Raw genomic sequence first — 25,965 nt, forward strand, 5'->3', positions numbered from 1 at the left:
AGAATAGTGGCAAGGAGGATTGATATGTAGCATAGACTATAAGATATCGGAAGACAGAAAGAGGTGACTGAAAAGTGACATTATAAAAGTATATAAAGCTATGGATGATACGGAAAAGTAAACAAATTATTATTATTATTATTACTATTATTATTATTATTATTATTATTATTATTACCTTTGGGAATTTCCAATAAATGGTCAATACAAAATAAGGTTTAAATCAAACTAAATAAGCTATTTTTTTAGGATGGGGTTATAGAGTGCATTTGCACAGGACGCTGCTGGACATGTAAGTAAATATAAGGCAACAACACCGTAGGCAATTCTTCAACTGAGGACCTCTAGAAAATCTTTAGTTTAGAAACCTCAAAGCCCTGACTGTCAGGAGGTCAGAGGACTCCGCAAGAAATAACCTCTCCAAAGTCCCTTAAAATTTAAAGGAAAAGTTTCTTAGGTCTCCTACTATTCCCTAATAAACCTCTATCAGATAATGTTACACATAAGATACTGTTAAAAATGGACATTGAGTCTAACTTAATAAGGCTGTTCTCAATTATATCAGTGTTACCACATTTTTCTCAGACTGAATAAACTCCCAGACTGATATCAGCACAATTTAAATTATGAAAAGGATTTTTCACTTTCCACAACAGATTCTCCTTTCATGGTCAGGGTGTCTTATAGTATCCCTTTAATTTCTTCAGGTCATTAGGTTAGCAAAGAATGATGTTAATGTGCATCACAGTAGAAAGGAGTAGGACTGGTGGATAAACACGTTCAGGGCCATATGCACTGTACTACAGTTTTTCCATTATCAAAACTCTTAATGAGAAATATTATTAAAAATAATTAACTGTTCTCTCCACCCCAGAATTTAGATTAATGAAAAATAGTAAGAATGAAAATGGGAGGAAAAAAATCTCACAAAATGAAATAAATTGCTGTAAAGTCATGTCCTGCAAAGGAGTTCTGCTACTGAAAGAATACTGTATCTTCTTCTGTGGGCTGTTCAGTACTGCTGGTATGACTACAAAAGTTCAGGTGAGACCATGCTGTGGTGGAGTGCAAAAAATTTAACGTAGATGATTTGTATTTTATTTACTCTTTATTGAAGTGCTAAGCACAAAAGACACAGCCTTGTCCCAGAATTTACAGTCTAAGGGATCCATCTGACAGATGTGTGAGCTACAGCATTTCATAAGGCAAGAAAGGACTCAGAAAGTACAGACTCGATTGGTTTTGCCATCATTTATTTATTGCTGAAGCATTTCCAGTGGCCACACAGTGAAAGCTGCAATGAAAATTGAAGCAAGGGTAATCTAAATGAAGGAGTCCCTTTTTGGGATGAATCTCTGTGCCCATAGTTGTGCCATAGGGAGCCATCGTGGTGCAGGCATTTGCCTATTCTGAAAGTAGAGCAGTCTCATTAGGAGCTATGGCAAAGAGGCCAGGGGCATGGTCTTTCCCATTTTAAAGCTGTTTTTACACTGCCTTTGTGCACCTGGAACCTGCAAGGAAGGGGTGATGGTGGATCTTTATTTTTGTGCCTTTTGATACTGAAATTGTCATTCTCCTTTCCTCCTCTCTGTGCTCCTAATTGTCACAACCTGTTCCTTGACAATTGGCACAGCCTCTACTTTCCCCCTTTCTCACTCAAGACCTCCCTCACAAAGTTACATGTGTCTCCAGACACATAATGGCATGCCTTTTCAATAGATGGCGTAGCTAGAATTTGCATTTTGGATGAAAGAAAATAAAAAGAGGAATCAAAGTTGCTACTTCAGCATGCGGATATTTATCTACTACATATGCAACACAAACTCTGTCCACAGTGCTCAGTGTGTCTCTCCCCCATATCCTGCTTTTCCTCTGGGATTCCCATAAGATGAATGCCCTTGGTATCTTCTCTGCAGTTTTATTCCTCCTAGCTAACATACAGCCTTCATCTCTTCCTTAAAATATATCTTCTCATATTATTCAAGCTCCTGCAGGGACTTTTCATACAGGCATTTTGTTCAAGCACAAGACTACCTAATCAAGAAAATAGCCAAGGGTTTCCAAACCTTGCCAGAGGGGGGGGGGGGGGAAATCCCATTCATGCACCTTCTGCAGCAGGAGTCATTCATGCGCTGCAGCAGACAGTCAGCCTCAGCTGATTCTCCACAGAGAGAGTCTTCTCCCTAGTGGTGGCCTCCAGCCAAGGCCAACAGGAGCTGTCTGTGCCCTAGGGCAGAGCCAGCACTCCCTAGACAGACCCCCTCTAGTCTATCACTTCCATACAGCTGATGCATTCAACAAAACTTCTTCCAATACTTTCTTAATTTCTCTGATATTTCATTGTGGAACTCCGAGACCTGTCCCTTGTTCCCTTAATCACCAACCACAACCTTCCTCGTCTGCCTGAGGGGAACTAAAGGAATGCTGGGACCTCAGTTCAGAAATGGCTTCAGTGCAGCACGTCCCCAGCTGTCACCAGGAAAACACACAGGCTTTTCCTTCTGGTCTCCTCTTGCTTGGCAGGGCACAGCTGTATTGGTTTGTGTGGCAAGGCTGTGGTGGGAGGGTGTGCTGCAGAGGTGGCCTCTTGTCACAAGACATCACAAGCTCCCAAGTTTCATCCAGCTCCAAAACAGCTCCCATTGCTGCCCAAATCTGAGGCCATCCGTGATGCTTGGTGGCACCTCTGGGATAACATACTTAAGAAAGTGGCAAAAAACTGCTGCACAGCAGCTGCATGAAAAGAGTGAGAATAATGGGGAAGAAATAGCCCTGCAGACACCAAAGTCAGGGAAGAAGGTGCCCAATACCCTATGCTGAAGCAGGTAGAGGTGCCTCAAAAAGCTGCAGCACTCTGAGAGCTCGTGGTGGAGAAGGTTTTCGGTCAGGAACTGCAGCTCATGGAAAGCCTCCACTGGAACAGACTGTTCCTGAAGAACTGTTCCCAATGGAAAAGACCCACTCTGAAGCAGAGAAAAACAATGAGAAGAAAGGAGCAGCAGAATTTTATGGATTAACCAGAAGTCCCATTCCTCATCCCTGTGTATTGCTCAGGAGGAGGAGGGAGAAAAGTCACGAAAGGAGTGAAGTTGAGCCTAGTAAGAGGTGTTGTGTGGGGGGTGTTTATAGTTTTGTTGCTTTTTCTTACCATCCTGTTCTATCCCTCACTGGCAATAAATTAAATTACCTTTACCCAAATTGAGTCTGTTTTGCCTGTAATAGTAACTGGTGAGGGATATTCCTATCTTTACCATGACCCATCAGCTTTTTCACCTTATTTTTCACCCCCTCCCTTATGGGAATGGGAGAGCAGCTTCATGAGCACTTAGCAACCACACAAAGTTAACCCACCAGAGCAGTAGAGTATAAAATTCTTATCTCACCTTTCCTCCCCTCCAGCTTTAATCCTGATTACATCTCTTCTACCTTTGCTGTTCCAGTTCTTTTGTAAGATAAACATAGTGATCAATTACTTGATCATCTGCCAATCACTTCTCAAAACTTATAGAAATGGGACTTCACCCCTTTGATACTGCAATTCTTAAACAAAATTGCAAAATGCAGGTTTTAACAAATGAGAGTAGATACCAACTTGAACAACTTACCTTGGGATGTGATGGATTTCCAGTCTCTTGAAGTCTTTAAATTAAGATTGGATGTTTCTCTAAAATACATTGTCTAACTCCAAGAGAAATTACAGATTTGATGTAGGAACCACCAGGTGAGACTCTTGGGCAGACCAGCTTGGACCACTATATGTTCCTTGTGCACTCTCAAATTAAATTTAAATTAACATGCTACCATTGTGTTTGAAAAAGACCAAAGCATATTCCTCAGCTCAGTTAGCAGGCAGTAACTCGCTGATCCACTATAATGGATATATGTCTAAAATCCTAATATTTAATACCTATTTTGCATGAATTCACATGCATATGTTCAAGCAATTTAACTATTTTCCAAGTTCACTTGCTCCTAGTGGTGAAGAATCAGCCAGCCATGGAAATATTATCCCATTTTCATTGCTTTTTGTGTGGGTTTACAATGCCAAAAAGTGAAATGATAAAGAATGGAGGAAAAGAGGAACCAATTTTTGGGGAGAATTTAAGGAGACAAAGGAGGCAAATGAAGGAGGAAGAAAGGAAAATCAAGCAAGAGCAAAAGCAGAGGTCACAAAAAAAGAGATGGGTAAATAATGTGAAGAGCAAGCCTGCCGTTTCAGAGAGAAGACTGGAAAACGTGAAGGGAAAGTAAACAGAAGTAGAAGATTTACTGAAACATAAAGGAATGAGTACTCTGGAATGCAGGTGAAGTCTGTTTGCTATTGATCTGTAAAGAAATAATTCAAAAAGTAATTCATTTACAGTCTCCCAAACACATGCACACACAGAGTCTCCCAAACACATGCACACACAGAGTCATGCACACAGCTGGACATGTCCATGATGGTAAGTCTGTCTGTCTATGCATCTCTGCTTTCAGTGTTCTCTGCTGACTCTCCCATGTGGTAGGAGCCCACAGTCATTCTTCACAAAACACTGTCACCCTCTGCAGCAAATAGAGGGGCTGTCTTTCACCCTGCAACAGGAAATTTTGAGGACACAAGGTACAGTAAAAAACTAAGTAATTGAACTTGAGTGGAAGGAGGCAAAACTCTGATCTTGGAGCAAATGTGTGTGTTTCAAAGCAGAGCCACAAAGTTCACCTTAAAAAAATCAATATTCTTTCATACTGCCAATTAACATTTTAAAATTATGCTATTGCAACTCCAATCATTCCCTGTGACTGATAGAAATACCTCGTAAAGCCACATGTGAAGCTAGAAGCTCCCTCCTCTGACACACAGCTATTGTTGGATTATTTCATTACCTATCATTTATTATATATATCTTTTAATTATTAACTGCAATAGACCCAGACTTCTGGCAGCTCCTCTGGGAAACTTCCAAGGCCAGAAGAGGTAAAATTCAAAGGCACCAAAAAAAGACTAGGGCTCCACTTTTTTTTTTTTCTACCCCCACTAAAAAATATTAAAAAGGGACAGGAAAAAAAAAAGAAAAAGAAAAAAAATCGAAGAGGAGGCGCAGTGAAGTTTTTCCTTTCCATTCGCTCTCCCTCTCTTTGGCATGAGTGCCACAGCGATGAGCGCTGCCCTGCTCGCGTCCCTGCGCTCCATGCTCTGCCGCAAAACCCGGGAGCGCGGAGCGGAGCGGAGCGCACCCCGGGAAGGGGGGGACATCCCCCCGCACACCGCGCACCCCGCTCCGCAGCCGCGCAGCACACGCACACCCGCCCCGCCACCTTCACTCGTGATAAGCGGCACCTAACAGCAACGATGGGCTGCAGCGGCCGAGCCTGGGGCTGCTGACCTCGCCCGGCCCTCCCGCCCGACGCCCGCAGCGCACAGTTCAGCGGGGCTGCGCGCCCGCGGATGGGCGAGCGGCAGGAAAAAGCCGGTGGGAGGGAGGCGGAAAAAAAACCAAACAAACAAACAAAAAAAAAAAACAACAACAACAAAAACCCAACAAACAAAAAAAGCGCCCAGCAAACCCCAAAAAACCAACCCGACCAAAAAAAAAACCAAATCCCCCAAAGACGACAAATAAAGGCGAACGCCGCGCCTGCGGCCGGCGGTGCGGGCGGAGCGGGGCGCGCACGGCGGCGGCGGCTCCCGCCCGCGGCGGTGCGGGGGGGCGCACGGCGCATGTCCGCCCGCGCCGCGCCGCGCCTCCGCCAGACGCTGCCCCCCGCCGCCAAACTCACCACCATCTTCTGCATGTGCAACATTTGCAGCCGGACACACTCCTCCGCTCCCCGGCGATGGAGACTGCGGGAAAAATCCGCCGCGGCGGCGTGGCTTGCTGAAGCGGCAGCCGGGAGAGCGGCAGAGCGCGAGAGGGAGAGGATAGCGGGCAAATTCTAAAAACAAAACCACCAGGGGAAAAAAAAAAATAGAAAAAGAAAAGGAAAAAAAAAAAAAAAGGAAAAGGAGGAAACATCTCCTTTTCTCCCCCTTCCCCCCCCCTTTTTTTTTTAATTTTTTTTCTTCCTGGTTTTGTGTGCATCCTCCTCGCCCTCGATGCCTCTTTGAGCAGCATCCAGCGAGCGAGCGGGAGAAGGGGAGACAGAGAGGCAGAAGAGAAGATGAGGATAATTTGCAGACAGCTTGTCTTGTTGTTTTCTGGCTTTTGGGGACTAGCAATGGGAGCTTTTCCTAGCAGCGTGCAAATAGGTAAGCGCTGCATTGGGCTGCGTGCGTGAGTCCAGGGGTTCAATCCTTTGCGAAGTGAGTTGGAAAGGAGGCTCCGAAGGCAGTTTTTGCAGATTTCTCCTCCAGCATCATCCCATTTCTATGCCTGCACGAATCATCCTCGTGTTTCTGCAGATGTGCCTCCGTGTGTGTGTGTGTGTGTGTGTGTGTGTGTGTGTGTGTGTGTGTAAATATTTCTGTGTGCGTTCGCGTGCGGGAGGGAAGATGCTTATCTTGTGCAGAACTCCTTCCAGCGCCGGGTGTGCGATATCAGCAGGGCAGGAAGGGGCTCGGGGCTGATGCCCCTTGGCTGCCTCAGCCCCTTCCGACTCCCCTTGCTTTTGCGTTACTCTCGAAGGAATGGCGAGTCCTGGGCACCCGGGGTTGCGGTAGCCGGCAGGGGATAGGGGTATAAAAGGCTACACCGTCCTTCGTTCGTCACTGTAGTTGGAAAGTTTAGGGTTTTGTAGGTGCCTCCCTGTAATCCTGTACCCCCATTCTCACCCCTTTCCCATCGCCTTCTGCTCCCCTCCTTTCAGACGTGTTTCGGATGGGACGCAGCTATCTGAATTCTTTCCAGCTCAGCTCCATCACTGCATCATTTCTTGTGGACTTGTAAAGATGCTGCTAATAAGGCTGAACTGCTCCCTGCCCGCACATGGCTGCAAAGGAGCAAAGTTCATTATATTCTTCTTCGATGTAGATTATCCTACGCCGAGCTGGTATTCCCTTTTTTTAATCCAGAAAGCATCGTTCCGCTTAATCAGCCCGCCACTTAATGTGAGAGGCTGTTGAGCAGCTGATTTACCAGTGTGCTCGGTATCAGGGAGATGGAGGCTAAACACTTTAAAAGGTCACTGTAATCATGACAAATCTGGGTATTTATGTATGAAAGGCTGAAAACCGAGAAGTCGGAAAAGAAGCTTGAATGCATCAGGGAGGTTAAAATCGATTGAGGATGGTGATTTAAAGGTAGTGGTTGTGATTATGAATACGATTAGTTCCTTATCCATTAAAGTCTTAGGACTCACTGTGCAGCTTTGGGAGAGAGAGTTGCTCGGTCTTACGAGACAGTGAGTAGCTTTCAAATGATTTACCCAGCTTCTTTTGCTTTTTGCTTTTTTTTTTTTCTGTTTTCTTTGTAGGTGGTCTCTTCATCAGGAACACAGATCAGGAATACACTGCTTTTCGATTAGCAATCTTTCTTCATAACACCAGCCCTAATGCATCCGAAGCACCTTTTAATTTGGTTCCTCATGTAGACAACATTGAAACAGCTAACAGCTTCGCTGTAACAAATGCCTGTAAGTAAACATGCCTCTGATCTGACTACCTTAGGCATAAATTGCAGTGGAAAGAAAAGGAAACTACATCGTTATCTTGCATTATAAATACGTCAGGAAGTCTTTGGTACAGATACCCTTTGCAGAAGAGCGAAAGGGGCAGCAGTCCTTGTTAGTTCCATAGTGGAGCAAAATCCCCTCTCCTGCCTTCTGCTGACTAACCTGATGTGACATTTGCTTTAGTGTTATTACTGTAGTTTCTTGCTTCCTGGTTTCTATGGAGATGAATTTTGTTGTTGTAAAGAAAAATTATGAATGTCTCAGTAAGTGCATAAACCCCACACTTACTCTTGTTTGCTTCTGTGCATGCTGTGCATGTATTTGAAAATATATGATAATGCTTGTGCTCCCAAATGCTTTTCTAATGGCTGGAAAGGAGACATGGAAGCAGTGGTGTGCAGGATAATATATCTGAGTTGCTTGACGCTGCAGTTGATCTGGTGATGTCACTTGAGGCAGCCCTGCTCTTATATTCTAGGTTGTAAATGTCTCTTACCATTTCGTAATGCATACATCCTGTGGATATGTCTCTGTGCATCCATACATTGGTGCCAAATCAAGTTAGTATCTGATCTACTTGATTTCACAGACCACCTCAACTGGAACAAATATTCTCATCCTACTATATATTTTATAAACACACACCCACACCCACATAGACACAGAATCACATACACAATGAGAGGAAGACAGAGCAAGAAATGCCCTTAACAAATGAGGTAACATTTCATTTCTTAATTTTTTTATTTAAAACAAAAAGTGGCATGCAATTAGCTGAACTTGCTACTTTTCGGTCACCTCAGGGTCTTTACCAGCAGCTGAAACACGTGCTAGATATGCCTAATCTCTGAGAGGGGCAAAGTATTATTTGTATTTATTTGCATGTATGTCTGTCTCTATTCTTAAAAGGAATTCATGTTATTATGTAAGACAATGGTATACAGTGGGGCAAAGCTGAAGACAGTAGTAGCATTACTATTTTGATGTTCATATTTCAGGACTCTATAGGTTTTCCTCTGTAGCTCTTAAGTTTTTGAATCTCTCCTCTTCATTGAAGAGAGAATTGCCTCTGGAAGTAGATGCACTAAGCAACATTGCCGAGCGAGTTTAAAATAGAAACATACTGGAGAATGTCTTAGTCTTCATCGTGCCTTTAAAATAGGTGCTGTGTGTCTCTTCATTTTCTCACTGCCATCTCTGTGGCACTTTTTAGTATGTAAACATACAATATGCTGTGCAGTTCTCATGAATAATTTATTACGTGATTGCTAAATTTATTTATACAAGTCTTTGCTGCTTCAAGTTTCAGATGACCTTGCCACCTTGTTTAAGAGGAAAAGCTTCTGAGCTGCCAAAATGGCTCCATTCATTTTATGCGGAAAGACTGATGTCCCATAAAGCATTAATTCTGTATTAAGCCATGTATTTGTTATGTTTAGTGTGGAAATCAGTATCAAATGCCATAAGGTAAAAAACATTTGAAAAGATGCTTTGAAACCACAAAGAATCAGGTCTGTGCAGGTGTAGTTCATTGAGAAATTATTACAGTTCATGTCAACTTTTGCAAGCAACTGATAATATTTTTTCATTGGAGACCAATGACACAGTACCTTTTTTAAACTTAAATTTTTAGTAAAAGAGAATGGGACTAAAATTTTTGTGTACTAAATTCAGTGATTTTAGGTGAAGTCAGTTATTCTAGATTCTGCCTGTGCCTCTAGTTCTGACAGTTTCCCAGGCTATTGTTAATTTTTGGACTAAGGATATTGCTTAAATTGAACCACTTTTCTTTGTAAAACGAAACACCTTAAATTCAAATAGTGTTTGCCCAAAACTTTTCTCATTTACACTATTTGTAGCAGATTCTTCACTCATTCCAACCACCTAATGGTTTTTTGCCTTGTATTTAACTGAGGAACACCTTTTCCATTACAATTGCTGTCATTTATAGAAATAGTGATTCATAACCTGATCCATTTTTTCCTCTTTAAGTTGAACCCAGTTTCAGTTCCAAAATGTTTAATGGCTTTAGAAATGATGAATCCTTGTAGTATGGGGGGAGGCAGAAAAGAAAGAGAAAATTAAATTTATATGCTTATGTGGTGTGTATGCTCATATAGTTCTGTACCTCTGTGTTAAATAGAGGTAATCCTAAAGGCCTTCTTTATGTTTCTCCTTGCCACATAAACCCACATGTATTTTTGCATTAGTCCAAGTTTGCATTTATTTCATGTTTTGCATTCTTGTGCCAGTAATCTGACTACTTCTTTTTAAAAATATTATATTACCGAAGAAAATTTTTTAAACAACAAATATTCTCCTAATGAAATGTAGGCAGACTGAGTGACAACTGAATGAACATATCTCATGTTCCTTAAGCTAAATGTGAGCAGAATCCTGCAAAAATCAATTGTCTAATAGCTGGAGGACACTGGCTTCCATGTGATTGAATTTGCTGGCTTGACAGAGGCTTCTAAAGCACAGATGTGTGAGTTTTTCTAACCTAATTAAAGAAACCCCCACCATCAGCTCTGAATTAAGTGATTTCATGGTAATATGAAATGAAAACTCTTTGCTGAACCGCTGTGAACGGTGGGTTTGGACCTTGCTGTTTGTGTAGAAATTACTCAGAGCACATGTCCCCAAATATACCCTACAAAAGCCTTAGAGCTGCTGGATAGAGGTGAATATTCATGTGAGTTCAAGCATAAAGCTCTGAGATATTACCAGTTTCCTCAATTTCTGTTTCCATTTGCTGCAGAGGTTACTTGGGAAGATTCAGGGCCTGACCCTCTGCATGTGTCAGGGACAGTAGAGAGATTATTCCAAAGGATTATGGATGGCATTCTAGCAGGTAACTCACTGCAACACAGGCAAAACTTTAATTTTTATTTTTTTTCCCTTTTCACTAGGCAAAAAGCATACATCAAAATGTTCACCCAGGAGTACTTTTGGAGCTGGAATAATTTTGTGTATTCAATGCCATAGCTAATTTCCACTAGTTATTTTGTGCATTTTTGTTTTCTTCAAACAGGCCTAGAACTTTAGTATTTTATTTTAAATGTTGAATGCTTATGAAACAGGTTGCCTTAGCAGATAGAATCTGCTGTGAGTTATCAAAATTGATCTGATCCATATAACTTTGGTGATTTCAGTTCTTTTTCTTTTCCCTTCACATTTGCGTGTTTTATTTAAACTCTGTTCATTTCTTCTGTGCTACATACATTATTCAGAGAATCCCTCTTACTGACAGAGCTGAAATTATTCCAAAACATGAATAGTACAAGATTCTTACTCATCAGAACACAATACACCAGAGCTGAAACATTTGTCTATTGGCATACATTGGTTTGCAACTTATAAGCAGTAAATTCTGCTCATGATTAGAAATCTACCTGCATTCAGTTGGATTTCAGATGTTGAAGCAACACATTGATTTTGGAGAAGATTTTATATATTTATACTTTAGCTGAATGCAAAGTAATGTTTTTCCTTCTGTGCACCATCTATGTAGTACATTAATATATCTCAGCAACGCATTCAACATGAAACATGTTTTAATACTTACTTATGAGAAGTAGTGCTATAATTTTACAAATAACTATTTGCCTTTCAGCTCTTGTCTTGTGGTTGAGAATTTTTCTGTTCAAGTTTGAAAAATCCCTAATCTGTAGCAGCTTGAAGTTCTTGCACAGATTTAGGCTAAAGGGGATGAAGAGAGATTGATTCAAATCTTTCATTAGTGTTTTATACAAAAGGTAAAGCTTTTCTCTTTGAGTCTGTTTGGTTTTATGTGTATTCTGAGATGAAGATGTACCTAATAAGTGTAATTTAGGGAAAAGGAGACACTTCCTTCCTCTTTTGCACAGTTCTGTTCTTACTAGATTTTAGTCCCAGGAGAAGCAAACCCCCCAAAACATAACCTTGTTTATCATGTGCCATACGGATGAGAAGAAAAGCCTACTGGAATTAAAAATTTTGTATATTGGAATAACTTTCCTCTTTCTCCAAGTTAGTGTCTTCGATTCTTTTGCCCTCTAGATTTATGTGGGGTTGGGGTCCTGAAATTGGAGGGCCTGATTCTGCCTCACTGGTGGGAATGCAGTTTCTGGGGAAGATCTACTGAGGTCAGAGACAGCCCTGAGGACAGACAGGAGCCTCCCTTGTGCCCCTTACCTCTCTGTGTGTTTGTCTCTGGGTTTATACATGCTACTGAGGGGAGAGGCAATGTCATTTTGGAGTTAACTTTCTGCTGAGAACTCTGGAAAGCTGAAGGAATAGACTCACACATAGTATTGCCCTTATAGTCATAGTATTGCCCCTATATTGTGACTATCTTTCATTTTACCTACAGGAGTTTCAGCTTTGATTTATTCAGCTGCAATATAATGGGATTTTCATTAAATTTGGTTATTAATTCTGCTTTATAATTACAACTCAATTTAGCAATAGAAGCGTAACCTTGGTTGAATAATTAGTGTCATCTAGAACCATGGTGTTCTTTATTTAGAAAGTGAGGTTTCATACAGCTGAATGGTGTTTTATTATCAAGAGCAGTGCAGTATTCCCAAGGATGCAGCCTGGAGTGTGTTGGGACTTAACATACAGTCAGGCCTTAACTGCAAAAGCAAATAGTGTACCAGTTAGCTAGAAATATGGAACTGGATTAAATTTTACTCTTCTAAGATAGGTTTGATTACAAAAATGATTTTGAAGTGAGTGTTTTACTTTGATACGTGGAATTTATCTCAAGCTAGACTCCAAGTATTGTAAACAATTTCTGTTAACATTTTTATTATTAGCATTTGCTGATGGAATCAAAGAATGTGTGTGCACTTGGGTGTCATCTACCATAAGAAGGATTCTGTATATTTTTAAGAGATAGGAACATCCATATTCAATGAGTTTTATAACTCTAAATGTGATATTTGTTCACAGCCATACAAGAGAGAGAAGATCAACTGTCAGTATCTCATCAGACTCTGGTTTTAGTTTTCAAGGTTATTTTTGGGAAAATAAATTAGGGGCTTTCGCTGACATACAGTCAGATTTCTACCCCGGAATCCCAAACTTTCATTTCCCTGGCATTAAACGTGACTTTTGTCCTAGCATCTTACTGGACTGACTAAAACTTTAAACTCAGAAGCTTTATAGTAGCCTGTAGAAATAATTTAATGTTCATTTCAGAGGATTAATAAGAAGGATTGTGTTCCTTCATTCCTTTTGCAGAAGGCAGTGCAGCGCAGCACTTCTTGTGTAGGACAAAGCACTTTAACAAGTAAATTAAATTGATTAACTTCAGCTTTATCATTGTGATCTAAGATTGTATGCTAGTCAAAATAACTCATGCATTTCATTTTTAGGTCTTGATTGTTTTGAGACTTACTTGTTCCTGAGAGGGGAAGACATCTGCTTTGATTTCTTTATGGTATTAGATCCTACAATGACTTGTGCAATTTTAGATTGTGAGCAGGTGAAGTTCTTTGGATTTAAACATGTTGGACCAAATAATCATTTCTCATAGTTCCTATTCCTTAATATTTGACTGATTTAAGGGTATGAAATTTGTGCTGGTGCAAAAGTGAAGATATCCCTATGATTGCACCAGTGTAATTATAGGGGAAAATTGGCCTCTTTGGATTTCCATTCCTCTGGGTACTTAGCTTGAGGCAAAGATTTTGGACTAGTACAGCACTGAGTTTGCTTCTGCAGCTGAGGTGGGCATACTGAAGTTATGTGGTAGGAGACAAAATCAAATTAGATAATTTTTTTCCTGTGTAAATTAAGAATTGATTTGAATTCTGGAAAATAAATTTACTCAAAAGTATCTGTTCACAGTGTCTTTGAAATTTTGATGTTGCTTTACTTTTAATAATTTTCTCAAGTTTTAACATCTTCCTCTATCTAGTTCAGGTTCTTACATAGATTTTGGTTTTTATTATGTTTTATAAAGATCTTACTGGCTTTTATGAATGTTGATGTGCATTCAGTTGTTTGTCAATGCAGTTATGTCTTGAGTAATCTCAAAAATTCTGTATTAGTGATGTCAGCTTTCAGGCACCCAAGTTCAAATAGAAAGGCTACCCTACATTTTGGCACTCAGAGACATTCTAATATTTTCCAGAGTCCTTAGCAGTACCTGCCTTCCTGTTGGGAACTGCTTACTGCTGAGCACTTGGGAAAATCTGTCCTTCCTCCTCTGTGCAGTATCTCATGGGGCAAGTGTCTTCTGCTGGTAATGCTACTTCCTTGTGAGGAATGGGTTTCTTCCTTACTCTTTTTCTTGTGGTCCAGATGAAATCTGCCTGACTTGTACAAATAATCGCAGGGTCCGTATGGTAAGAAGATGGAACCAGAGTGACACATGCATGTCACCCTTGTGCTGGCAATGCATTGGAGAGACCCATCTTGTCCTTCCTCTTCACCAGTTCCTCTAAAGCTGACTATAGCTAAGTTTTATGTTGGACTCAGGTGGGAATACCAGGCTACTTACAGCAAAGCTACTGGCTGGATTTTGACCAGCTATGCTAACATTAACAAATTCCAATGCAAACACTGGCCCTTGTCCCGCAGGCTTTTTTTCCCTCCAGGCAGAGCTGTTTGTGATTTAAATAGGGGCTCTAGCTGAGCTGTGATTACATACTGGAACTCTTAAAAATAAGGAGTAGTAGGAATCTCCATTATTTGCAAGGGGAATTTGTTCTCATTTTTCATCTCATAGCTCAAGTTTTAAAACTTATTAAATTGCTTAACTCCTATTATTTTTAAAAACCAGTATGTTTAGCAATTGAACCCCTGGTACATAACTGCCTGTTTACAAAGAAAGTCAGTTGGGCTACTGTTTTCTTGTGTTCCACAGTCTATTTCAGTGTTGTATTTGTATGCAGCAATTGCTCCTGAAGCATGCAGGCTTGTGCAGTACCTTTCACTGTATTCATGGCCAACATGCAGTTGTTTTTTTTCCCTGTAAATACAAATACAGCCCAAGAGAAACAAAAAATACTTACGCTTTTCACTAGATTATTTATCAGACTATTTGTGGGGAAAGGCTTTAAACACATGTTGAAGACATATTAAAATACATAATTATTTAACTACTCATAATAGCACTCTGTTTCTCACTTGCAGACCTTATGTGGGGTAGATCCTGTGCCATTTATGCATGCACACTCTTCCAGTTGCTTCTGTGGTGTATTTTCATAGTGAACTTTTAAACCCATAAAATTGCAACTTCATTTTTATTTGCACATGTTCTTGACCTAAAGTTGAGATACGCCTAGTGAGGATCCATCAAATTTTAGGAAAGTTCACAGGTAGAGAGTTAATTGGTGAAAAGAATTGAGACCTTTATGCTTTTCTTACTACAGTTTTCAAGGATATGGAATTTACACCTTCACATTGTGGTGCAAAAGATGATACGTATATTAGTATTAGAAATTATTATGCAAAATGGTTAGGAATTATTATTAAAAATATTCTGGTTTTGTTAATTCTTTCTCAGATATGTGTTATGCTTCATTTTTTATTATCTTCAAGGTCCCCTTCCAACCCAAACCGTTCCATGATTTCTTTTTGTTAGAGATTTCGCTGATGTCAGGGTCAGATCTGTTTTCCCAGTGGATAAAGTGATTCAGGTAATACACATTCAAGGTAAAGACAGCAGAAGGACAGGAAATTCTTGTAGTAAAATAAAGTATAAAATGTAGCATATTATTTTCCCCCAAAACCTACCTGTGCTACTTTAATATTCCTGATGTTCAGCAGAGGTGTTTCACACTACTAGTTAACGTGAGATATAGATCTAGATGATGCTATGTTGAGGTCTGGAAAACACTGACTATAAGGGAGAAAGATTTTATCAAATACAGATACATCCATTTAAAATTCAGGAGAAGAAACTATAAAAATTTTTAAATAGCATGTGTCTATGAGTAAACTGAACTCTGTTTTTTCACCTAAGTTGATAGGGGGAAGAGGGAAGAAGATTTTACAGACCCTCAGTCTCAGCAGAGTAGTGTAGGTTCTTCTTTCAGTGATTTCCTCCAGGCTTTTTGTGTGGATGTGTCCTGGAGAGGTTTGCTAATAAAGGCCTTAAGCCTTGGTAATTTCCATTCATTTAAACCTGAGAAGAGTGTTTAAGTGTGGACTTTTCAAAAACACTGCAGCTAGGATGATAATTTCCTTTAAAAATCGATAGTCATGGGCTCTTCTCTGGCTGAGGAGTTTTTCTCACTTCTCCTTCAAGTGGAAAGCAGAAGCCAAGTAAAAAGCTGGCTTTTGGGCCTGTTTGTTTTTACACACTCTGTTAACACTGTCTCTGTATCTAGCTGTTTGTGTGGCCTCCAGGTGAGGGTTGTTCAGGGGTTTTTCTTTCTCAGGTCCTTTCTTTAAAAATCAGTATATTTGGTCAGTGATTCTCTTGGGTGGTAAAAGCAGCAGAGTAATACTGTATGATATGTTGTTATTAGATAGATTGAGTAATAATTAGAGTTGCTGTCTGGAGGCACAAACAGAAGTCCAAGAAAAAGAGTGTAAGGGGTGTATTGGGAAGACTTGCATTGGAATCTGCTGCATCATTACATATATCCCATGAAAGTGTGAGTCTGGAACGTCAGGTGTAGTACTGAATGGAAGTGATCCAAGTTACAAGTCCTTTCCAGATGATGTAAGAAAGATGTGAAAGCAGTCTGGGGGAGGAAATATTAACGGATGGCTACGAGCATCATTGCTTCAATGAAGAAAAAGTAAAGGTCACCAATACGTGGGAGTGTTGGGACAACATGCAATAATGTTCACAGATTAAGGCTAGGTGGGACTATTTTGGTCACCCAGTGAGACCATCAAGATGCTTGTCAGCCAGCCTCAATACATTTATCCAACCTCTGTTTTTTCCCCCGAATAGATCCAGTGCTGACTTGACGACTAAAAAAAAAATCACAGGTAAATTTGCATATCATCAACACTTCATTGGGATATGTCAGCCAGTGTCTTTATCTGTGTTGAATGTATGAGCCATAAAGAGTAGGCAAGGGAAAAAAAAATCTACTGGGTTTGTTGTTGGCTTTTACTTTAGAGGGATACCCTAATCAGCATGACTTTTATCCAGTTGTCAGAGCTGTGGAGTTCCCAGAGCCCCTGAGGTTTGTTCTGGATGGTTGGAACTGTGTCTTGCCAGCACAGAAAGGTGGCTTGGGACACCCTTAGTAGCATGGCTTAGGCAAGACATGTAAGGACTTACTGGGGGCTTTTTCAAGTTCCCTTGAGAAATACCTAGGGTAGACACCAATGGGTGGGGCTTTTTCCCTCTCATAAGAAAAAAAATCTAACACAAGCCACGGACTGTGGCTTGAAGCAACAAGTAATATAAGCTTGGTAAATATGTTCCAAGACCACTAAGTATATTTTTGCTAACAAATATATGGTAATCCCTATTATTTGCATTCACAGATTCATCTACCTACAAGTACAACTTAGTGGTCATATATGTTACACGTATTTCACTTTCTATGAGCCACAGAGGATGTGAATCTATTACTGCTTTCACCTGGAGGCTTTGGGCTGTTAGCTTAAAATATCAAGAGTTATGAATTTAGCTTTGGAAATCCCTAGTTTCATCTGCTTTGTGTGTCGGACAAGATTGCAGCCTGAACACAAACATGATGATGAATGAGATTTAAAACACCAGAATATTAGCAGAAAGCAAAAGACTGAATAAAGGAATACAAGAAATGCTCCCATAGCTGTCTTGTTGATCTGTTGCACTGTTCTGAATAGCAAATGTATGTGGAAAGAATAAAAAAGGATAAACCCTTTCTTTTCTGATATTGCAAGTCACTAAAACAGGGACTAATACTAAAGAAGACCTCAACAATTAATTATTGTTATAGTAATAGCTGTATTTACAGTCTTCTGTTTCATACCACTCTATCCACTAAATGCTTTACTTAAATTATTTATTATTCATTTATTATTGAAATCAGCTGAAAAATGTAAAGTTGTTTTCAGATAACTCCGAAAAAGAGCAGGCACAGTTAATGCAAATGCATGCACACAGCAGATAATTGACAAGGTTTCAGCAAGTGCTGTGTGAGATGATTTGGAGCCCAAATGGGACGTGGGTTTTCAGGCATCTTTGCAGACTCAGAAATGAGAGGTTATCCAGAGTAAGGACTGTAATTTAGAATTTGAGATATTGCCCCTGAAGTTGCTCTTTGCCCTCCATTGACCCCCAGCTGGGAGGGAAAAGGGGTTCAAGATACATCCGGAGCTGTGTGTTAAGGAAACACTGGTGTTGGGGAAAGATGTTTCAAAGAGCAGAGAACAGACTGACATGGAGCACTACTTGCTGCATGGGGAATTTTCTGCTTCTGAAAACAGCTGGAAGGTGTGGCTGGTGCTTGTGAACCAGGGATTATAGTTGGTGTGAGTTGACATGACAATAAAAAGCTTTAAGGTGAACTTGTGGTTGTGCCAAGCTGAGAACTTTGTACAGAGGGGGAAGTAGCACCTAGACCAGACATCCAGTGAAGCACAGGAGGAGTTACAGAGTAGCACAAGACTAAAAAATACTGATCCAAGAGACACAGAGAAAACTGTGCTCTCTTCCATCAACTATCTTCTCCTGATTTTCTGTTACATGCCCTAGCTTTACCTGAGAAAATGGGAACAGTGTTCAAGAAGCACCACCAGTGGAACCAGCTGACATGGTGCTTCACATGCTCTGCACCACTGAGGAGGATGCTTGCATCCCAGAAGTGAAGCCATAATGTCCCAATCCTACCCCACATCTAGGGACCCGCTGCTGCGGCTTCTGGGCTCAGCACCAGAAGCCACAGCAGCATATTAGCTCCTGTAATGTATTGATTGCAGATAACTGTCAGCTTAACTACTGCAGGGAAAGGAAGGAAAGGGAAAGAGCATAAAACCTTTGCTTCTTGGTTGCAAATAAAAAAGAAAATGCATCCTTATATGACCTCAGAAAAACTCTGCCTGTTTCTATCTCTTTCTTACTCCCCCCAAGTCAGACTTGGACTTCAAAATGGACAACACTTTGAGGGAGTGGTAGTGCTGTACCATAAAAAACAGTTCATGCAGATGCATTGGATTGCTTCCCTCCATTCATTTCTGGGTCTCTAACAGATGTTGCAGGTGTACTGCTTTTTTATTTCCTGATGAAAGGACCAGAAAGCCCATCATTCGTTCACTTACTCTTTATGATGGGAATCTCTTGCTCTTCAGACCAGCTGACAGGCACCAGAGCTTCATACCTTAATCACATTTTCTTTGTTAGCCTTTCGCATACTATGCTAAATGGGAGACTAGCAGAAAATCCTTCAAGCAATTACAGTAATAGGATAATAATAATTATTGAAGTTCCTTGCACTTATATAGTGTCTGTGAGATTAAAATGAGATCCAGCATAATGTTAGCCCTTTGAAAAGGTGTGGATATCCCCTGCCAGCAGCATCACCTTGAGAAACTGCTCTCCAGGGCCTCACCTTCCTGCTCCCTTGTATTTGATATGGTAAAACAGGGCTGTACTGCCACCTTCCTATTCACATCTGTGAGCAATTGACTGTACAAACGAAGTCATGAAAGAGAATGTGAATGAGAGGAATAGACACCATGAAGAAGTTTTTTTCCTTTTGTGCCTACAAAAGACAGGAGAACATTAAAGGGTAATCTCTTCAGTTCAGAGGGAGCATGCTTACATAAGATATTTTCCTTTCTTGACTGCACATCATACAGATCTTAGAAGTACTAGTTAAGAGAGTGAAGTGTGTCCCACCAAAAATGTAACACTAAAAGGTATAGCTTTAAGCCTGTTGATTTCTTAAAAGATATGCATTTCAGTAATGTACTGCCTTCCTGTCTGGGAAAGTATAGTCTGCAAACTGTTGGATTATTGGCACAGTAAGTTAGCAGTTTCTATCTACGGAAATAAAATCCCTTGAGGCCTTTTCTTAGCCCCAATAAAAGTGTTTCACATTTAACTAAAATTATAAGATTCAATGTCAAGCATTAAAAACTTTGTGCCTATTGTTAGTGCTGTGATAATGATAACTTCCTTACGGTATGTCACCATAATAAAGTCATGCTATGGTTTTTTCATTGAGAAAAAGTAGAAAACTCAGTAAAAATTCTAGGGTTTTTTGTTTGTTTTGGTTTTGTTTTTTTTTTTCTTGTTGTTATAGGCTGCCACTTCCCACACTGAAAATAAAGAACAATTCCAGATTTTATTGCGACCCTGCCCCTTTTTCTCACTTCTCTCAGCAGACAGAGATGGTAGCATTTAAAACCTGTCAGAAGACAGGAATGAAGCAGATTTATCTCCCTGCATCTGTAGCATGGGTGATTGAAAGACTTGTTTGTCACTTCCATTAATATGTCCGTCCTGATGCTTGACTTCAAGAGAGAAAACAATGGCTCAGACTTCCTAAAAATCCAGAATGTACCACAATTCTGCTCCCTCTATAGCCGGTTGTTACCCATATTAGACCTCCACTGGGGGAAGCTTGAATGTGGCCATTCCCGGTGTCATACTGGATGAAATGCTTTTACCACTGGTCATCATCATTGCATAAGAAGGCAACATCAGAAGTTATACTGTAATACTGCTCACTCTCTTCTCTTCATCCTCACCAAACAGATGTTTTGGTCACGGGTGTCTGTTTGGTTGTAATCCCTGGAAATTGTAATACCCCACAGTGGTCCCAAAGGGTTGCATCAGAGGTTTGCTGGAGTATCTCATTTCTGCCACTCATGTGTTTACCCACCTAATTCTATCTCTATTTGGCTTTGTGAAGGACATGAAGAGAGCTGAAGGTGGCTGGCAACCCTGCCCTTACTGGGGCCTTTTACTCTTGCATCTACATTTCATCCAGTACAACCTCTACCCAGATTAATTTTTGGAGCTCAGACTGTTTTCTTAGGATTGTTACTTGTATTTCAAATTACACACTTGGTTGACAGTGTTTTTACCCAAGACAGGAGGTTTGGGATAATAGGAACAGGTCACTGAGGCTACACTACAACTTTTTGGGATGGTGTCTTACACTGAGCTGCAGATACATGCAAGAACATCTTACTTGGTTTCTTCCATCTGTATGTAGAGAAAGCTCTAGAAAACATTTAAATACCTTTATAATCCTGTATTTTTGCTTTATGTGGAGAACTGTAAACCTTTAGGAGATGATTTTTCAGGAAGCGACTTTAAGGTACTTTAGACATTGCACATCCTGGCAGGGCAAATTCCAATACTCTCTTGGAAGCCTGGATGGAAGTTATTTTACTTAGACCGAGTTGTTAATTTCTGGTTGAAACTGCTGCCCAGAAGTCTGTGTAAATGTGTATAGCTGGCAGAGACCTGTTCTCTGTGCATGTGTTTTTGTACTGCTTTCAGCCACTTCAGTGATCGAAATACTAGATGTAGCACTCAGACAGCTTTTGGATTTACGACAGTCCCTGAAGGACTTTGGCTTACAGTTATTCATATAGGTAGTTTTGAAAATTTATGACAGAAATAATAACTCTGTGGTAATATTCATCCAATTGCTTATTTAGAGCACACAGTGTGAGAGCAAAAAAGGAGCAGCTAGAAATTCCCAGGGCAAAGCTTTGGCTCAGTGCTCTGCTGTCTCTCACAGGACGGGGACACCAGAGGCATTTCAGAGACTTAAGGCAGTTTTCAGAATTTGCAGAGATGTAAAACCACAGTGAAATTTGTCCCCAAGCAGCAACTAGTATATTTAACTGTATTTTAGGTACTGTCCTTATCTATTTCAACTTAATTATTGTTTTCTAATATTCAGGGATGTAGTGCACATGCATTCTAGAAGAATTTAGTGAGTCACCTCTGTTCCGCTCCACATGCTGCTCACAGTATGATAGTGATTTTCAGCAGCTTGTTCTGCCCCTTTTGCTCCTCTGTCATTGTCTGTGGTGTTGCCCAGAGCACGCTCTGGATCTCAAGAGGCTACAACAGATCTCACGGGTCTAGGTAGTAACAAGAACAGGCAGCAGGAGATGAGTGGAATCAAGTCCCAGTGACCTGCCTGATGTGGTGTTGCCCTTTCTTCTCCCTTCCCTCTTGAGCCATCACTTCCACCAAGCTTTATGAAAGGAACGTGCCAACCATCAGGGATGATTTATATATATATTTTTCATATTTTTGTTACACTTACCATTTGTGTTTTATGCATTCTTTAGTCAAAAAGACCAGCTGTGACCTGAAGGAAAGTCCTTCTGCAGAGGGGGCAGAACATGTCCTTCTAACAGGCATGTGTTTGTAAGAAGAGGTTGGTGATGTGATCAAGCATGAGCAAGAGATGTGAACATTCAGGTGTGATCTTTTATATATGCTTGGGATGGTAGTTTTGCTTTGATGTTTGATTTTTGTTTGTTTTTTTTTGGAGGTTGTTTTGTTTTATCTCAAATTCAAAAATCACCTGCAAAAATCTTATTAATCATAACAAAGAAAAAAGAAAAAAGATAAAGAGAAAAAAAAGAAAAAGAAAAAGAAAAAGAAAAAGAAAAAGAAAAAGAAAAAGAAAAAGAAAAAGAAAAAGAAAAAGAAAAAGAAAAAGAAAAAGAAAAAGAAAAAGAAAAAGAAAAAAACAAAAAGAGGGATAGGCAGGGCTGGTTATCAGATGGGGATGAGATATAGCCAGTAAAATTCTACAGAAGTCGGGGGGGGAGGGGGGGCTGCAGCTCTTTGAGAATAATGGAACAAACCTTCCCTGAGCTCCAGCTGTGTGGAGCAGTGCCCACCTCTGTGGCTGCCTGCCAGGTGTTGGGCTCCAGACATGGAGCTGCCCACCTACATCCCTACTGGGGAGGTGGCCAGGCAGTGGGGCTGGAGAGAAATCAGCATTTCTTCCACAGAGGTAAGAACCTAAAAATGCTGATTATCAGCTTCAGGCTTACTGCAGGGAGAGTTCTGCCGTGAAAAGCTCAGTTGCAGCTACTAAGATGAATATAAGTGACTCCAAAAATAAATTATTTCAGAGGGAAACTTTCAGACTTTTTAATAAGCAAAATAACTGGTGCTTATTTGTGTGCCTTGAAATGATGTGGGTTTTCTTCTTGCTCTTCAGGGTTAATGCACTGTGGCCATGTCATAAGAGCATGTCTGCTAAGTGTTTCTAGCAAGACATCTTGAAATGCTGCCAGAGACCTGGAGATCTGCATACCTTGCTTTTAACACAGAGCGACAGCTTTGAATCACACATTGTGCCACTGCACAGCCAGGATTGTAAATATCAAATTTTAATTATCAAGTATATTCATAATTCATTAATAGGAGGCAGACAAATAGACTGGGCTGGCTTTGCAGTGCAAGGAAGATAAATGGAAGATGGTGCATAGGTAATAGATGCTGGAGTAGAATGTGTAGAATTTTTCTTTCCTCCATTTTGTCTTGCTGCAGCTATTTTTCTTGAACTTTCAAAGTCATTCCAGGAAGAGGGGCTGGAAATAGGACAAATGTACATTCATCACAAGCGTTCAGAATTCTGAAACTGAGCTTTAAGTACAATGTGAGCTGTTGAGTGCAAAAGCTACAGGATCAGCCATGATGTTATGAATGTTCTGTGGCAAATATTTCTCTAGTTACTTAATAGCAACCATTGAAACTTCAGATGTATTAAATAAAATAATTCTTAACCATGTCCATTGCATTTGTTCTTGAATATATAAATTTAACTGTCTTAATGATAAATATCCCAGGAATTGCTTATCAATTTGGGTGGTATGATAGATGATATGGCATTGATTTAATGACATAGAACCATGTTTAGGTAATGAACTTTTCACAGTCTTTCTCTTGTTAACCTTCCACAGGTTTTGCTTTCTTTCAGGCTAAATAAAAAGTAGCATGTGAGAAGTGTAATATATATTCAGTATATCACATACTCAGCTGTATCTTGAGGCTAGATAGCAGAGCACACAATTGCCTGACCATCAGGCTGTCTTTGGAGAAGTAACCAGCTATAAGAAAATGATGAGCACATAATTTTAGATCATTAGAGGTAATTATTGTAACTAGGAATGCTTTTAACCTAAAGGTGAATAAATGGCACCTCTGCAGTATATATGCCCATGGCTTGAAATACCAACTTAAATGAAAGATGTAGTTGAAGATAGAAAATGGAAATTCTTTGTTCATAATATCCTATTTTTTGTGGAGGTATCTTGGGACACTTAGGATGGAAATGACTTTTAATACAATGTACTATTTGTGGGAGGCTTAATGTCAGATATAATGTTACCTTGCTCCTAAATGTAGTAGTTCTTTGACTGTTTGCATTAGGGCTTGCCTGGGAGGCACCATGGCTTCTACTAGTCCCCACCACATGGGTGTTTGGAGAGTCTGGGGGAGCACAAAATTGCAGGGCCACTAACTTGTTTTACTCTACATGATGCAGTTTAGTTGGGAACACAATTCATAAATTTTAAATGAAAAAGGTACTTGAAACTTAAAAGTCAAAAAATGCCAGACACCCCATTGCCTACTATGAAAATACCTGCTTATAAAATGATATTCAGGAGCATACTTAAGAAGTCATGGCAGGCAGGTAAAGTTCCTGCTGACTGGAAAAGAGGAAACATAACCTCCATTTTGAAAAAGGGGAAAAAAGGAAGACATGGGGAACTAGAGACCAGTGAGTCTCGTCTTGGTGGCAAAGTCATGGAGAAGATCCTTCTGGAAGCTGTGCTAAGATTTAGATTAAGTATTTGGAAGACATTCTTTCCTGTGAGGGTGGTGAGGCACTGGAACAGGTTGCCCAGAGAAGCTGTGGATACCTCATCCCTAGCAGTGTTCAAGGCCAGGCTGGATGGGGATTTCAGCAGCCAGGTATAGTGGAAGGTGTCCTGCTCATGGCAGGGGTTGGAATGAGACAGTCTTTCAGGCTCCTTCCAATTCCATCCAGTCCATGATTTTTCCATTTTCTACTGATCAGGCATTTGGTGTCTTGTTTTCAGGAGTGGTGTGCTGACGTCACACACTGTTCCATCAGCCAGAATGCTAATGGGAGATGTTGTTCTCAGTTTTCTGAAAAACAGGGCTGAATTTTTCTCCCAGCTGAATCACAAAATGTCAAAGGCGGTTTATTTTGTCTGGAAAACAAGGTCAGTAGGGTTTCTGCTGAAGTACTTAAATGGTTTCACACAATTACAAAGTCGGTAGTTTGGTGAAGTGACTTCAACTATCAATTTCTGGTTCTGTTTTTGGTGGTAAAATAAGTAAAACCAGCCAAAACCAACTTCTTTTATGATTTTCAGGACAGCTGAAAATTCCAGAAAGGTTCAGTGATCAGGTATGAATGCTGTGTGTGCAATAGCATCTCCTAGGGAAACACCATGGCAAAATGACTCGAGGTCCAGTTTCCAACAGTTAATTCATGTATGTACCAAAGACAGAAATTTCCTTTTATCTAGATGTCCTCACCAGCAGTGATCTGCTAGTTAAAGACTGAAAATACACAAAAAAAAGTTTAACAGAAGGAAATCAGTGGCATAATCATGTCAGGCATGTTTCTATTCCCTGTATCTGAAAGTTTAAGGGGGCACTTTCATACTTCAGAAAGACATTACACCTTATCAGTTACAAGTTACTTGTAGCCAAGCTACGAGTGACAATAATCATTACTTTATTATCCATCCAGTGTGCTTTTAGGATTTCCCCTTTAAAACACAAGTTAGACGTGCTCTTCAAGGCTCATCTCAGAAAAAACATCAAGTTTTGTGCTTTTTCAAGAAAACCTATTATGTCAAAGTGTCATTGCAATTACATGTATGTGTAAAGTTAAGCATACATACTTCAAAATGCTGAACTATGCATTCAGGACATTTCATTGTTCTTCTGGCCAAAATACAAAAATTTTACAAATGGGGAAAACAAAGTGAAATACTTGCTTGGGGCTAAGGAGTCAGTTGCCAGCAGGCTTGGAAGGGACTAAATTCCCTCACTAGCTTCCTGACAGATAGAACACAGTCTGAGAGCCACTTGTTTTTTTAGATATAGGTGTAAGAAAATTCATGATGGGTGTGTTTTGTGGTTGTCTTCATTCTCTGTAAATCCTCTGTCTGAAAAATAGTATACTTTTTGGAGAGGAAATAAGCTATTACATGGCAATCTATTATTACAAAAATAAATTAAAAACTGTGGATAATTTCTTGATTTTATCTTATAGTGTTGTCAGGAATATGTTCAAAGCCTTAGCATTATGTTTTATTTTCCCTAGAAACATTAAAGCTGTCATTTAATTTTAGTGGGATATACAAGTGATAGTTGGTTTATCATCCAATTTAAAGGGTACATTCTTGGAGCATGGGGCACAGTGATTCCCAGGAAAATTAATTGCCTGATTGTAA

General features: G+C 40.1%; 1 protein-coding gene across 4 annotated transcripts in view; it reads left to right on the top strand.

Annotated features, from left to right (window-relative positions):
* The first annotated feature begins 5,965 nt into the window (after positions 1-5,965).
* The window catches only part of GRIA4 (glutamate ionotropic receptor AMPA type subunit 4), a 216,573-nt gene continuing 196,573 nt past the window's right edge, over positions 5,966-25,965 (top strand). For 2 of the 4 annotated variants that reach the window (XM_062514597.1, XM_062514599.1), the window contains exons 1-2: positions 5,966-6,229; positions 7,393-7,551. In XM_062514597.1, the coding sequence (XP_062370581.1) occupies positions 6,142-6,229; positions 7,393-7,551 (247 nt within the window). In that variant the 5' untranslated portion in view covers positions 5,966-6,141. The remainder of the gene's footprint in view (positions 6,230-7,392; positions 7,552-25,965) is intronic. The other 2 variants (XM_062514592.1, XM_062514605.1) reach the window with 1 other exon arrangement.

This window comes from Cinclus cinclus, chromosome 2 (genome assembly GCF_963662255.1).
Source record: "Cinclus cinclus chromosome 2, bCinCin1.1, whole genome shotgun sequence".
Taxonomy (NCBI): Eukaryota; Metazoa; Chordata; class Aves; order Passeriformes; family Cinclidae; genus Cinclus; species Cinclus cinclus.